The sequence below is a fragment of the Nelusetta ayraudi genome, unplaced genomic scaffold, assembly GCF_046127955.1.
Source record: "Nelusetta ayraudi isolate G7.1 ecotype Tasmania unplaced genomic scaffold, CSIRO-AGI_Nayr_v1 ptg000003l, whole genome shotgun sequence".
In the NCBI taxonomy this organism is placed as follows: domain Eukaryota; kingdom Metazoa; phylum Chordata; class Actinopteri; order Tetraodontiformes; family Monacanthidae; genus Nelusetta; species Nelusetta ayraudi.
Genome location: NW_027466053.1, coordinates 2,428,814 through 2,441,422, shown reverse-complemented (window position 1 = coordinate 2,441,422; position 12,609 = coordinate 2,428,814). Strand labels below are relative to the sequence as shown.

The 12,609-nt window shown below is 44.4% G+C and overlaps 1 protein-coding gene across 2 annotated transcripts; it reads right to left on the bottom strand.

Annotated features, from left to right (window-relative positions):
- Positions 1 to 334: 334 nt before the first annotated feature.
- Positions 335 to 11,512, bottom strand: LOC142890229 (homeodomain-interacting protein kinase 1-like). 2 transcript variants are annotated; one of them, XR_012927054.1, is made up of 14 exons: positions 11,341 to 11,512; positions 10,882 to 11,118; positions 10,620 to 10,811; positions 10,299 to 10,480; positions 10,103 to 10,226; positions 9,896 to 10,012; positions 9,754 to 9,822; positions 9,474 to 9,661; positions 9,048 to 9,398; positions 8,674 to 8,958; positions 8,473 to 8,540; positions 7,280 to 8,309; positions 7,087 to 7,147; positions 335 to 513 (listed from the first exon to the last, which is right to left on the bottom strand). XR_012927054.1 is itself a non-coding variant. In XM_076029129.1 (8 exons), exons 1-8 carry the CDS (start codon positions 11,341 to 11,343, stop codon positions 9,591 to 9,593), a joined length of 1,005 nt encoding a protein of 334 aa, XP_075885244.1. In that variant the 5' UTR covers positions 11,344 to 11,512; the 3' UTR covers positions 9,519 to 9,590. The 2 variants fall into 2 exon arrangements, 1 of the variants encoding a protein (XP_075885244.1); XM_076029129.1 differs by lacking the exons at positions 335 to 513; positions 7,087 to 7,147; positions 7,280 to 8,309; ... (1 more) ...; positions 8,674 to 8,958; positions 9,048 to 9,398 and having other exon boundaries at positions 9,519 to 9,671.
- Between the last annotated feature and the right edge of the window lie 1,097 nt (positions 11,513 to 12,609).

Genomic DNA, 12,609 nt, shown 5'->3' with positions numbered 1-12,609 from the left:
TGGCAGCATGGGCACTATGGAGGACAAGGTACAGTGGCTTGCAAAAGTATTCATACCCCTTGAACTTTTCCTTTTATTGGAATTTTATGTGAAAGATCAACACAAAGTGGCATACAATTGTCAAGTAGAAAGAAAATTATATATGATTTAAAGCCCTGGCTTTATGCTCAGAGTCGTTGTCCTGTTGGAAGGTGAATCTCTGCCCCAGTCTCAAGTCTTTTGCAGACTCTGACAGGTTTTCTTCCAAGATTGCCCTGTATTTGGCTCCATCTATCTTCCCATCAACTCTGACCATCTTCCCTGTCCCTGATGGTGTGTTCAGAGTGATGGCCCAAAAGTTAAATTTTGGTCTCATCTGACCAGAGCACCTTCTTCCACATGTTTGCTGTGTCCATCACATGGCTTATGGAAAACTGCAAACAGGACTTCTTGTGGTTTTCTTTTAACAATGGTTTTCTTCTTGCCACTCTTCCATAAAGGCCAGATTTGTGCAGTACACGACTAATAGTTGTCCTGTGGTGAGGGTCAGAGAAAAGGGGGTTGAATACTTTTGCACATCGCACTTTTCCGTTTTTCATTTATTAAAAAAAAAAAAAAAAAAAAAAATCATGTATAATTTTCTTTCTACTTCACAATTGTATGCCACTTTGTGTTGGTCTTTCACATAAAATTCCAATAAAATATATTTATGTTTGTGGTCTTAACGTGACAAAATGTGGAAAAGTCCAAGGGGTATGAATACTTTTGCAAGCCACTGTAAATAGAGCAGTTCGCCACCACAGAATTATACAAGACCATCCGGACCTCCTAAACTGGCGGTTATTTTGGATCTCTGCTCCGAGCCGCAGACCTTCAGAGCACCATGCAACAAGGAGCCGTGGTGCCAACAACTGCTGACCATGCTTGGATTCCTGCAACAGGGACCTTCCAAAGAGAGCTGGCAGACCGATCGGAGCTGTGCCAGTCAACCCTCAGTCCAACCACGCCTGTGTGGTACGGAATCATCCACGTGTCAACAAGGTCCATTTGCAGCAAGAGGATGATTTCCAAAAGTAATCGGAGCTATCGGCTGCACACACATTGCCGTAAAGGCATCATCACATGAAAAAAAAAAAAACTCAACCGCAATTATTTAATTCCATCAATATAGATCATCAGTGGTGCATGCATGTAGCTGTTATTGCGGTGAGGGCTGGTTCAGCACACAATTGAGTGAAGCCAGTCTCAAGCTGCATGGTGCTCGATGGTTGAGTCTTTGGTGACTAAAAAGTGAATTAACTATCTCAATGAATCCCCTGACAAAACAAGAAGGCTACGTAAAGAGTTCAGTACTGGCCAAACTTTTTTCAATTTTTTTGACTTTTCAGTTTTTTGGTTATATTTTATTTGCATTTGATTTTATATTATTGCCTGAAATTTTGTAAAGACATTTCCCATCTTTTTCTGCCAACATTTTGTCTATGAACAAAGAGGAGCTTGTTGTTTCCCGTTGCATTTTATGATAACAAAAGCTGCAAATAATTAATCTTGGGTGGCTGTTAGCTTTATTTGAAAAATATTTACAATGTTATTCTTCCTTTAAAAATAACTGACATCATGTGTCTCATCTCTTCGGACTGTCATTCATTGCCTGCGGTTTTAATTCAATTATTTATTTATTTATGTAAGCCAAGTGTCTTTGTGTATTTAGTAGCCCTAAGTACGTCAATAAAAAATGTGCATAATGTATAGTGACTTGATTTTTGTCAGCGCTCTGTGGCATTTATGATCCATGTTGATGACGTGTAAAATGACTCACATAATGCACTTAATGTCGATTCTAATATGCTTTTGTTTAATCGCCCTGATTTGACCGTAGCCTTCCTTGAAAGACATTGTCAATAACACTGCAGACTGACGGAATGGATATATGATGAAGCCCATTAATTAACTCGGTCTGTTGCGGAGATATTTACATATTTTTCTGAGTTTCCAGCTTATAGTGAAGTTTTTCTTTTTCATGCTGAGTTCAATTGTAGAATGAAAGAAATTCCAAGCTGTAAAGTTAATTTCGATAGATATGCACATGAGGTGTTCCGACGGAGTCGTGGGGCGCATGCACATGTGCGATCAATTCCGCGATTATTGGGATGTACAAAGGAAACGTGCATGGATTCGTGCATTGACGTTTTCAACATCCAGATTTTTTTGGTCTAACGTAGTTTTCTGAATTTGAATATACATCAGGTTTTAGGATGAACTTCACGTTCGTTTTTGTACATGAGGGCCCTGGACTTTGCCGATTATCTTGCGGTGCTGTCCTTAAATCATACTCACCTGCAGGAGAAAACGGACATACTTAACAAGTTCACCAAACAAACAGGCTTGAACATCAACACAGCTAAAACACAAGTGATGTGCTTTTGTGCGACCCCAGGTGCACCAGTCACTGTGAACAGGCACACTAGACTAGACTATGTTGAAGAGTTCACATACTTAGGCTCACAGTATTTATGTTAGGCTCCAATCCATCTGGAAGTCCAAGCAATACTTGCTAAGAACTAAAATTCAACTTTACAACGGCAATGTGAAATCAGTGCTGTTATTTGGATCAGAATGCTGGCATGTCACAACAAGTGACATGAAGATCACTGACTACACTTACAGGCTTAATCGGACTAAGCTCATAATTTGGTTTTCTCATCTAACCGGACTTCTCTCCTTCTCCCCGTATACATGCAGCTGAGAAAATCAAATTATTGACGGGGATGCAACTGGACAAACAACTGGAGCGCAATACAACACCGGTGCAATGTCTGTACTGCTCTTCAATTTAACAAGTTTCCTCACCAAACAGATACAGATGTGCTGTGCTCCCCGCCATTGGTCAGAAATTCACCAACGTACACAAAATATTTCTGGCAATTTTACTGTCGAAGCCTACATCTACCACAGCGAATATACTCTTGTAGTGAGCGCTATCTATCAGCTGTCTACATCTGTGAGCTACATGAGACTCACAGCTAGCACCGCTTACTTTGGGCTTGTTTTCATTGCCTCGCCACGGTACAGTGATAGGGTGTTTGCACTGGCCGCTACATGGTTGTAGGGGGTGCTGTTTGGTACCTCTATCGTTGAGGGGCCAGGCGAGCCGAAGCAAATTTAGTGGTGACGTAGCGACGAGCAGGGCACTGATTGGCTCAGTGTTCTCGTCGATGTCCACTCCAGAGGACATCGACGCCAACTCCTTCACAGCGCTCCGTGTCGGGTACATTTGACCGTGAATACAAATAGCTACTATTGATGTTGTATGAATACATTTATATGCATATACATTTTTTTGAACGCAGCTTTTTCAATACATGTTTTTTTGTCTTTTGGGGAGGGGCGCCCTCGACGTCGTGGGTGTGTTCAACCATATTTGCGAAAACGACGAGCGGCAAAAGGCGCAGCACTCGGAACAAATTGAGTTGCTCCTGCATGAGGCGCAGCAAGCTACGGAATCCAAGGAGGCCTTGAGGCGAGAGGAAATACAGATTCGTCGAGAGGACGTGGCTCTTTGCCGGGCATTTAACAATGCCTTCCTTGGCTTGCTAGGGCAGCTCATACAGGCTTGAAATAGCCTGTATGAGCTGCCCTAAGTAGGAGGCTCCATTTTGGGCGTGTTTACAGTGTTTTTCTATTGTTCTTTAATGAATGCTATTTTCCCATTATATCTGTCTCGTGTTTACTTTTGGTGAAAATATAAAGGTTGCAGCAGGTATGAAACAACCTCTACTTCCTGTCCATTGCTGCGCTGTTGTGTGTCGTACAGAAATGATGCTGACGAAAACATTGTCCCGCTTTACTGCGTTGACTCTGCCCACGGTCTCGAGATCACATAGCCAATGAAAACACAATCCTACCGCGGCGTGGTGTACCGTGGCGAGGCGAGGCAATGAAAACACGCCCTTTGAGTATAAGTAAATAAAGTCAGCATCCAGGTAACATTTTGATTTGGGCTGCCTGAGACAATTGGTTTTCCTCGGCTATCATGTTTTCTTTACTTTCATTAAAATCGCTAGTAACATGTGTATGTGTGTGCAAATTTTTGACAATCTGTGGATGGCGGTACAGCAGTTGTTTAATAAGGAAACCGATTTGGATTTGGAGATGCTGACAACAACGCCATGTGCTGTTGGAGGGCTGCAACAAAACCATGTCTTCGATTCTACACTTTGTGCCGTCTCCGTGTCGAGTGATCCGGACCCTTTGTTCTTGGTGCATACAGGTTTGAAAAACAGACTGGTGGGAGAGGGTTTGTAATTGTAGTGTATGGAGCTTCAGTAAAGGCAATGAAACATATCTACTGACTCTTTTTATTGTGTTGATAAATAAAAGTAGAAAACGATATTTGAACACATTTCTGAATAACGCGCGGACCATTTGAGAAACTTTGTGGACTTCTGAAGGTGTTTTGTGCCTCCAGGAAGTAACTACGAGCCGCAATTCCACTTTAGGTGAGAAGCGCCATTGTTCTGTATGAACTGACGAGTTGTACAGAGCACCAAGTCCGATCAAAGTTGGACTAAGGCAATAATTTGGTTTTCTCGAGTGACATGTAAAGGTACTGACTGCCTTTTACAATCGATGCCTGAGGAAAAAATCTGCCACATCTTCTGGCCTGAGTGAATCTCGGAAACAGCCTCTAGCTGTAAGGAAATGGAATGTCACCTCGCTGGGGTGGGAGGAGCTTGAGTTTTTGCAGGAGGTTGAGAGATACCAGGAGGTCGATGATTGACTTTGTTGTTGTGTCATCCGAGCTCTGTGGGGGAGGAGACCGGAGAGATTCGACAGGCCCTAGCGTATTGTGACGGTCTTTTGGGAATGTCTGGTTGAGCCCTCTGTCAGTGCGGTCTTCAACTCCCACCTCCGTGTGAGATTCTCCCAGATCCGTTGGGAAGTTGGAGGCATTGAGTCCAAATGGACCATGGGGGAAGCAGTTTGCCACCAACACTTCGACTGGGAATGTTGTTCATCGGTGGAAGGAATACTTTGAGGATCTCCTTAAATTCCACCGTCAGATCTTCTGCTGAGGGAGCAGAGGCAGTGGACTTGGGGGAGGACTCATCCATTACCCAAGTTGAAGTCACTCAGGTGGTCAGAAAGTTCCTCGGTGGTAAAGCGCAGGGGGTGGACGAGATCCGCCCCGAGTACCTCAAGCCTCTGGATGTGCAGAGACTGTCAGCAACTGTCGTGACTGACACGTCTCTGTAACATCACTTGGCGGTCGGGGACATTATAGAGGGATCACACTCCTCAGTCTCCCTGGTAAAGTCTACTCCAGGGTGCTGGAGACGAGAATACGGCTGATAGTTGAACCTCGGATTCAAGAGGAACAGTGCGGTTTCCGTCCGGGTCATGGAACACAGGACCAGGTGCACACTCTTCGTCGGGCACTCAAGGGTTCATGGGAGGTCTCCCAACCAGTCAACATGTGCTTTGAGGATTTGGAGAGGGCATTCGACTGTGTCCTCGATGCATATTGACAGGGGGTGTTCCATGAGTATGGGGTCCAGGGCCCTCCGTTTCGTCCCTGTATGATTGAAGTAGGAGTCTGGTTCGCATTCCCAGCAGTAAGTCAAACTTGTTTCCAGTGCCTGTTGGACTCCGGCAGGGCTGTCCTTTGTTCCGTTCATTACTTTCATGGACAGAATTTCTATGTGCAGCCACGGGTCGGAGGGGGTCTGGTTTGGGAACAACATGATTGCGTCCCTGCTTTTTGTAGATGATGTGGTCATGTTGGCTTGCCCTCTCCAGGTCGGTGGAGAGACCCTGCCTCCAGTGGAGGAGTTCAAGTATATCGGTCTTCTTCATGTGAGGGAAAGATGGAACACGAGGCACTGAACAGGCAGATTGGTGCGGCGTCTGCAGTGATTGTACCGATCTGTCATGGGGAAGAAAGAGCTAAGCCGAAAGGCAAAGCACCCTATTTACTGGTCGATCTATGTTCCCACCCTCACCTATGGTCTTTGGTTAATGACCAAAAGAACGAGATCGCGGATACAGGCGGCCAAATGGAGTTTTCTCTGAAGGGTGGCTGGGTGCACCCTTAGGGACAGTGTAAGGAGCTCAGTCACCCGGGAGGAGCTTAGAGTAGAGCCATTGCTCCTCTACACCGAGAGGGGCCCCTTGAGGTGTCTTGCGCATCTGTTTCGGATGCCTTCTAGACGCCTCCCCAGAGAGGTGTTCCGGGCATGTCCGACCCAGAGAAGGCCAAGAGGAAGAACTAGGACACGCTGGAGGGACTACATCTCTCAGCTTGCCTGGGAACGCCTTGGGGTCCTGCCGGATGAGCTGGAGGAGGCGGCTGGGTTCATGGAGGTCTGGGTACCCCGCGACCCGACTCGGATATTGTGGCAGAAGAAGAAGAAAAAGATCAAATTCTTTGATGGTTGACAAGGACGAACCCTTACAGCAATCCCACTAGCAGTGTGAAAAAAGATCAATTCTTAGATTAATCGCGATTATTCCGGCCTCATTATCACACAAATAATGAGGCCGGAACTCATTTGCGACTGCACTGCAGCGTTCTACCGGACCATTAAAGGTGACGCACACTAAACGCATGAGCATGCAGATCCAAACCAATTCATGAGACGAGACACCGACACACATGGCCTTAAAGATAACTGAAAAACTTATTTGACCGGTTCCTTCGGGATTTAAAACCAACTTTGGCAACATTTCGGGTTTTACGAGGTTGAGGGGAAAAAGAAACTCAACAAAAGTCACACTCTAAGTTGTGTCAAGCTACAAACAAATGTTGTGGGAACACGACGAACATGAGGAACCATATCACCTGCTGACAGCGGGAGTTGGAGGAAAAGACAGTAAATCTTCCAGTTGCTCCAAACCAGACAACCATCCCCAACACCAGAACAAAGCTGCCAATACAGTCACAAAGGGCAAGTCCAGTTACAAAGTCTATTGGGACTTTGTCGTTCCACGGTATGTTGCATGCTTTGGATATATATATATAAATTGTGATGACTCGCGATTAATTGCATTGTAGCCCTCTGAACCGTAATCGTGCAGTTAGATTAAATGACAAGACAGTAAACCTACCTGTAATTATGGTCAGAGAGCTTTTGGTCCCACTGGCCAGCAGTGTGCAATAGAGGTTGCACTTAAAAGAAAGAAAAATGGAAATCATGTGCGAATGTGTCAAAATTTAAAGACAGCAAGCATTAATATGAAATAAGCCAGTTTATACTCAATAGTTTGCAATATGTTTAGAAGGAGTTAGGTGTGGGCCTACCTGTCGGTGCAGCAGTCCCATTCTTTGTTTCCCAAGTCATAATCTTTTCTAATAAGAAGGTCTCTAAACCACAATATGATGCTCCATTATGGAAAAAAACCCATCCTGATTTTCTTTCTTTTAGGAGATGTGCAGCGGAGACACTCATTTGATTTATTGTGCAATTCCAAAAAGGTGTGCCATTTTCTTTTCCTTAAAGTGTTCCTTTTGGAATCACACTGTCGAGCTTGAGCGTTCTGAGTTGAATAAACAACGCTCATCTTCATTTTCTTTCTTGCTGGTGATGAGCGATCGCGAACCCTTCTTAGAACGTAGCGCGACAAGACAAAAGTGTCCCATGTCCTTTTTCGACGGGGTCTTGTTCGGACCTGACTTGTTTGACTGGTAGCTACTTTAGTGTAGTAAAGAAAGTTCATCTTCCTCCGCTTCCTTGCTGGTGAAGAGTCTGGAAGCTGTCCTGGAACACAGTGTGACAAGCTAAAAGCCTCGAAAGTCCTCTTCCTAAGTGGCCTATTGTGGGACTGACTTGCTGTTGTTTCATTGCGTTCAGGTGGGCTCAGTCTTAGATTATCCCTGAGTGACAGAAGATTTTCCACACTACTACTGGAAAAATATTGTGGACACCCAAATCGGCCCTGTGTCCTTTCCCTACTAAGTAATATCTGGGGTTCACTTGTTCCAAACACAGCCTCTTCTGAGATTAGCAAAGGGTCCCTCCATGTCATCCTCTCTGATGATGACCATCCTGGATTTCGTCTTGATTGGCGATGTGTCACATTACATACGTCCTGTGTGCCCGCTTTATTTGGTCCTGTTTTTAGCCTATTTGCTTTGATAATGGTCCGCTTGGTGAAAAAGGGAAGGGTCACCATCCTTTCCCTTCCTCTTGGAAATGTGTAGCCCAGTTGCTTTTTTAAACCAGAGTGGGGTGCCGTTGAGGTGTCTTGTGTTGTTGTGGGTGTACAAAGACCAGGTGCAGTCTGCATGAGAGTTGTGCCAGAAAGTGTCTTTTTAAAGTGTTCTGGCAACTCTGGAAGGAAAGAATGGTTAAACATAAGGGCATACCAAAGAAAATCCACAAAGCACTGCGTGAGGATAGTAGATAAAATCAGATAAACTCGGACTCTCATGTTTATGCAAAAAAAAAAACTAGAATGTTTGAATGGGTTAGCTTGTCTTTAGTGTAAGCTTACCTCTAGCTGTCTGGACAGTGTCCATGCCTATTTTCCTGGTGGTATTCATCAATGTTTGGCCTGAACCGCTGTAAAAAAAATAAATAAAAATAACAATAATAATAATAATAATAATTACATAAAAAAATACCAATAATATTTTTACCGAAACATTCACATAAACATTTTTCCCCCAAAAAAATTACAAAGTAAAACACCTACTGTGCCCAACTAGTAGCTGCTACACAGTCATCCCATGTCTGAGTCAGAGGTGCTTTGGAACAAATTGCATTGGATGGACCTTCAGATGAAGCCCATATCTTGAAAGTATGCCGGGGCCTTTTGTTCTTTGTTATCTGGAAGAAACGCACCCCTGAGCTGATGAAACCCCTTTTGAAGTACTGGGGTGACTGTCCTGTGCCGCTGTGGTTGAGCCTGCCTCTCAGCTTTTTGCGGAACTCCCGGTCCATTCCCATCATAATCTCTGGAACAGTGCTTTCGTTGTTTCTGCATGAACCAAAATTCCGTTTGAATGATTCTATGTTCATTAATGAAGAATCGGCAAAATTGGGTCAGCAAACTCATGCAGCATTTACCTTGCGTTAGATTCCAAATATTCACCATTTTCCCTCAAGGAGTAAAATCGATTAGAGCTGACAGACGGATAAGACCGTCGTTTTGATTGCCTCCTCTCTGGGTAAAATGAGAGGCTAGCCGGCTTGCCCTTTGGTAGACTACAGTGTCCGTAAATTGATAAGCGACTGCAAATGTCCGAAGCAATGCCCTGAATGAGGGGATGCTCTCTGCAATCTAACCAAGCTGGAGGGTCGAGGTTGGAAACACGCTCCAAGCCTGTGCTTCTGGCGGAATCCCTCGCCTGTCCACTCCTGCCAGATTTTGACCTTTGACGCCAACATACCCCCATCATTTCAAATGAGGATTTTAGACTAAAAGAAAAATAATTGTTAATCTCACGTTAGTCTATTCTTATTATGCAGATATATTGTAGAATGGAGACATACTAGAAGCTTTCAGGGAAGCTTCTTGCAAGGTCATTCATGGTGATGAAGGGATCCCTGAGAACCTCGCTGGGTTTTATCCTTTGGTCCACATCCAGCGCTAGTAATTTACTCAATAGATCAGCAAAGCTCATTCGGTCTTTGATTTCCGCCCGGTTGTCCTCTTCTGACAGGTGACAAACTGGCCTCATCTGAATCAGACTATGTCAAGATAAGTGAGAGCTCACCAAAGCAATAGCAGCGACAAATCAACAAATCTGAAATGACAAAAAGGCCTGCATACCGTCATCATATCGGCAAAGGAGTGGAAAGAATTTTTTTGCCCAGCAATGCGTCCATATTCAAAAGGTGTCTGAAGAGAAATAACACTATATTGGCACTGACATGATAGTTAGAGAATGAAAAGACTTGTAAAACCTTTGCACCATTAATCTCCAGAGAGATCGGTGTCGCCTCTCCTTGCGGAAAAACCACTTTGTCTTGAGCCCGTGGTTGAGAAGCTTCTGTGGAAGCTGACCCTGAGTATTCACCATGTTTCGTAGCTGCTCCCAGGCAGAGAGTCAATATTAGAGAAATGTATGAAGTTTAACACTATATTCGGGCACACTGTAGTTGACAAGTACAAGACTTACCATATGGTATTCACAGCTACCGCGGTATAGCACGCGGCCCAAAAACAACTCGGCAACAACGCAGCCCAAGGACCACATGTCGATGGCTGTGGTGTAGGGAATTCCCAGGATGACCTCGGGAGCCCTTTTGTGGAAGAGAAATTAAATGTGAGTATCACATTTTCTCAAATATATACAAAAAACTTGAGCCACTAACCTGTAACAAAGGGGCTGGAGGAAGGAGCCCCACTGGGCTTGGGACACATGACGGGCTAAACCAAAGTCAATCATTTTGACCCTCAGTGGCTGGTTCACCAGGTCCACAAGCATGATGTTGTCAGGCTTGATGTCTGTGTGGACTATTCCATGGTTGCTTAAGAACTCTAAAGTTGTGGCCATCTAAAGACATTATACAAGTTATTTATGCATACATAAGTCACGCATTGGGCTCAGTTTAAGTGTGCTTTGTGTGACAAGATTCTGAGGATGGTAAACATTTTATGCGATGCAATTTCCAACTCTTAACATGTTGGCAAACCTGTTGCAGAATGGGTCGTATCTCCTTCACAGACAGACACTTGGTGGGTTTAAGCTCAATGAATTCTACCAGACTCAGTTCCAGCATCTCCAGATCAAAGCAAACAATGTCATGGTCAATAAATCCGTCGTTGGACTTCACAAAGTTAAACCTGTCCGCATCAAACTTTCTCAGGTACTCCAGCATGGCCATCTGGTGGTAACAAAACAGTTCACCATCTGGTGCCTTTGGTGAATGTGCAGAGGGCTCTTGTGAATTTTACCTCGTTGCGGGCTTCAGGCGTCATGCTGTTCTCCTTAATCATCTTCACGGCTACCATTTCCCCTGTTGATACCTTCAGGCACTTGACAACTTGTCCAAAACAACCCTCGCCAAGAAAGGCCTGGACGTAGTAGTTTGAGGACGGGGAGGACAGAACTCCCAGGGAGTCCTGCGAATCCTCTTCCCATGACCAGGTGTAAGTCGAAGAGCTCTGTCCCCCATTGTTTTCACGGTAATTCTTGTTGAACGGAAGACGGAAAGACGGACAAGGAGACAAAAGGTGTAATCAACACCGCAAATACATGTTAGAATTTGCTGATAACTAGATTTGATCTAAAACTTCTCCCCAGTTTTCTACTGTCCAATAATTGGGTTATTCATTTTCCTTTATCATAAACATTGAATGTTTGCTGCAATGCGGCCAAACTTTTTTTTTTTCTCCCCGCCTCTGAATAGTTACCATAGAGCAATATTTGTGTCCACCAGTTGCACTCCATCTAGTTCAACACAACCTTGGGTGACAACCAGTCAAGGATGTTATTCCTCTTCTGTGGGGTTGAGCAGCAGGTGGCAGTGGAGTGTTATATTACCGCCACCTGCAGACCACATTGCTATACCAGGGGAAGTGGACGGATACACCGCCACCCCCGCCCCCTCTCCGAAAGCGCATTAATTAGGTTTGAGTGGGCGGGGCCAACATAAAAGAGACATAAAATGCTTTAATGTTGGAGCTCTGATTTACGTAGCATAGCAAGCAGTTGGCTGTGCAGCAGCTAGCATCAGCTATGGGTTCATTTGGAGTCAGGGAACTTGCGTTTGAGAAACTTTGTGTGGACTTGTGAAGATGTTTCGAGCCTCCAGGAAGTAACTACGAGCTCCAATTCCACTCCAGGTGAGAAGCGACATTGTTCTGTATGAACTGGCAAGTTGCACAGAGCACTCTAGATTACTCTAGATTTCTTCTTTTTTCATCCTCAAGATGTGACTAAATAGCAGCGGTACTGACACCAGAGACATGACTGATGCATCTCCATCATGGAGAAGTGTTGGGAGGAGGGCACGTTCCCATCAATAATTCGAATTTCTCCGCTCCATGTATACGGGGACAAGGTGAGAACTCCAATTGGACGAGAAAACCGAATTATTGCTTACTCCGATTAAGCTCTGCATATAAACGCAGTGAGTTATAGAACGAAAACCAGTTGAGGGACAAGAAGAGCTCGTTGCAAGGCCTCCACTGATATATGATTCAAAAGATCAAACTGAAATATTGGGACGAATGCACACGCAATGAAGGTTTATTGAGCATCTGTTGCAGATTGACAGGCAGATGCTGAGCTTCACGTTACACCATATTAAAAGAAGGGTCTTTAGTATTTACTTTGGGGGCGGCGAGAGGAGGAGGGTTATCTCTTAAAAGTGCAGTGCAATGACAAAGAAAAAGGAAACAGGAAATTGACATATGGTAACCTCCCCACGTAGACAATTTTGTCTACGTGGGGACAATTTTGTCTAAATGCTCTTTTGGACTGAGATGCCATATATTATACAACTCAGAACTTGTGGGGTTTTTATGACGTTACTTGCAACCAAACTTTCCCGAGATTTTCTAGCCCAAAGTCTCATGGATCCGTTTTGAAAAGCTCTGATCCAAAGTGTCTTCAGACAGTCCTAGCACCAGATAACCAATCAGGTGCCCTTTCACTTTTGGCAGGTTCGTAGCAACCGC

Bases quoted from the DNA above. Each gene is read 5' to 3' on its own strand.
- LOC142890229 (XM_076029129.1), bottom strand. The intron at 10,812-10,881 runs GTAAAATTCACA...TGTTACCACCAG, and splicing joins CGCCTGAAGCCCGCAACGAG to ATGGCCATGCTGGAGTACCT. The intron at 10,481-10,619 runs GTTTGCCAACAT...TAATGTCTTTAG, and splicing joins TACGACCCATTCTGCAACAG to ATGGCCACAACTTTAGAGTT.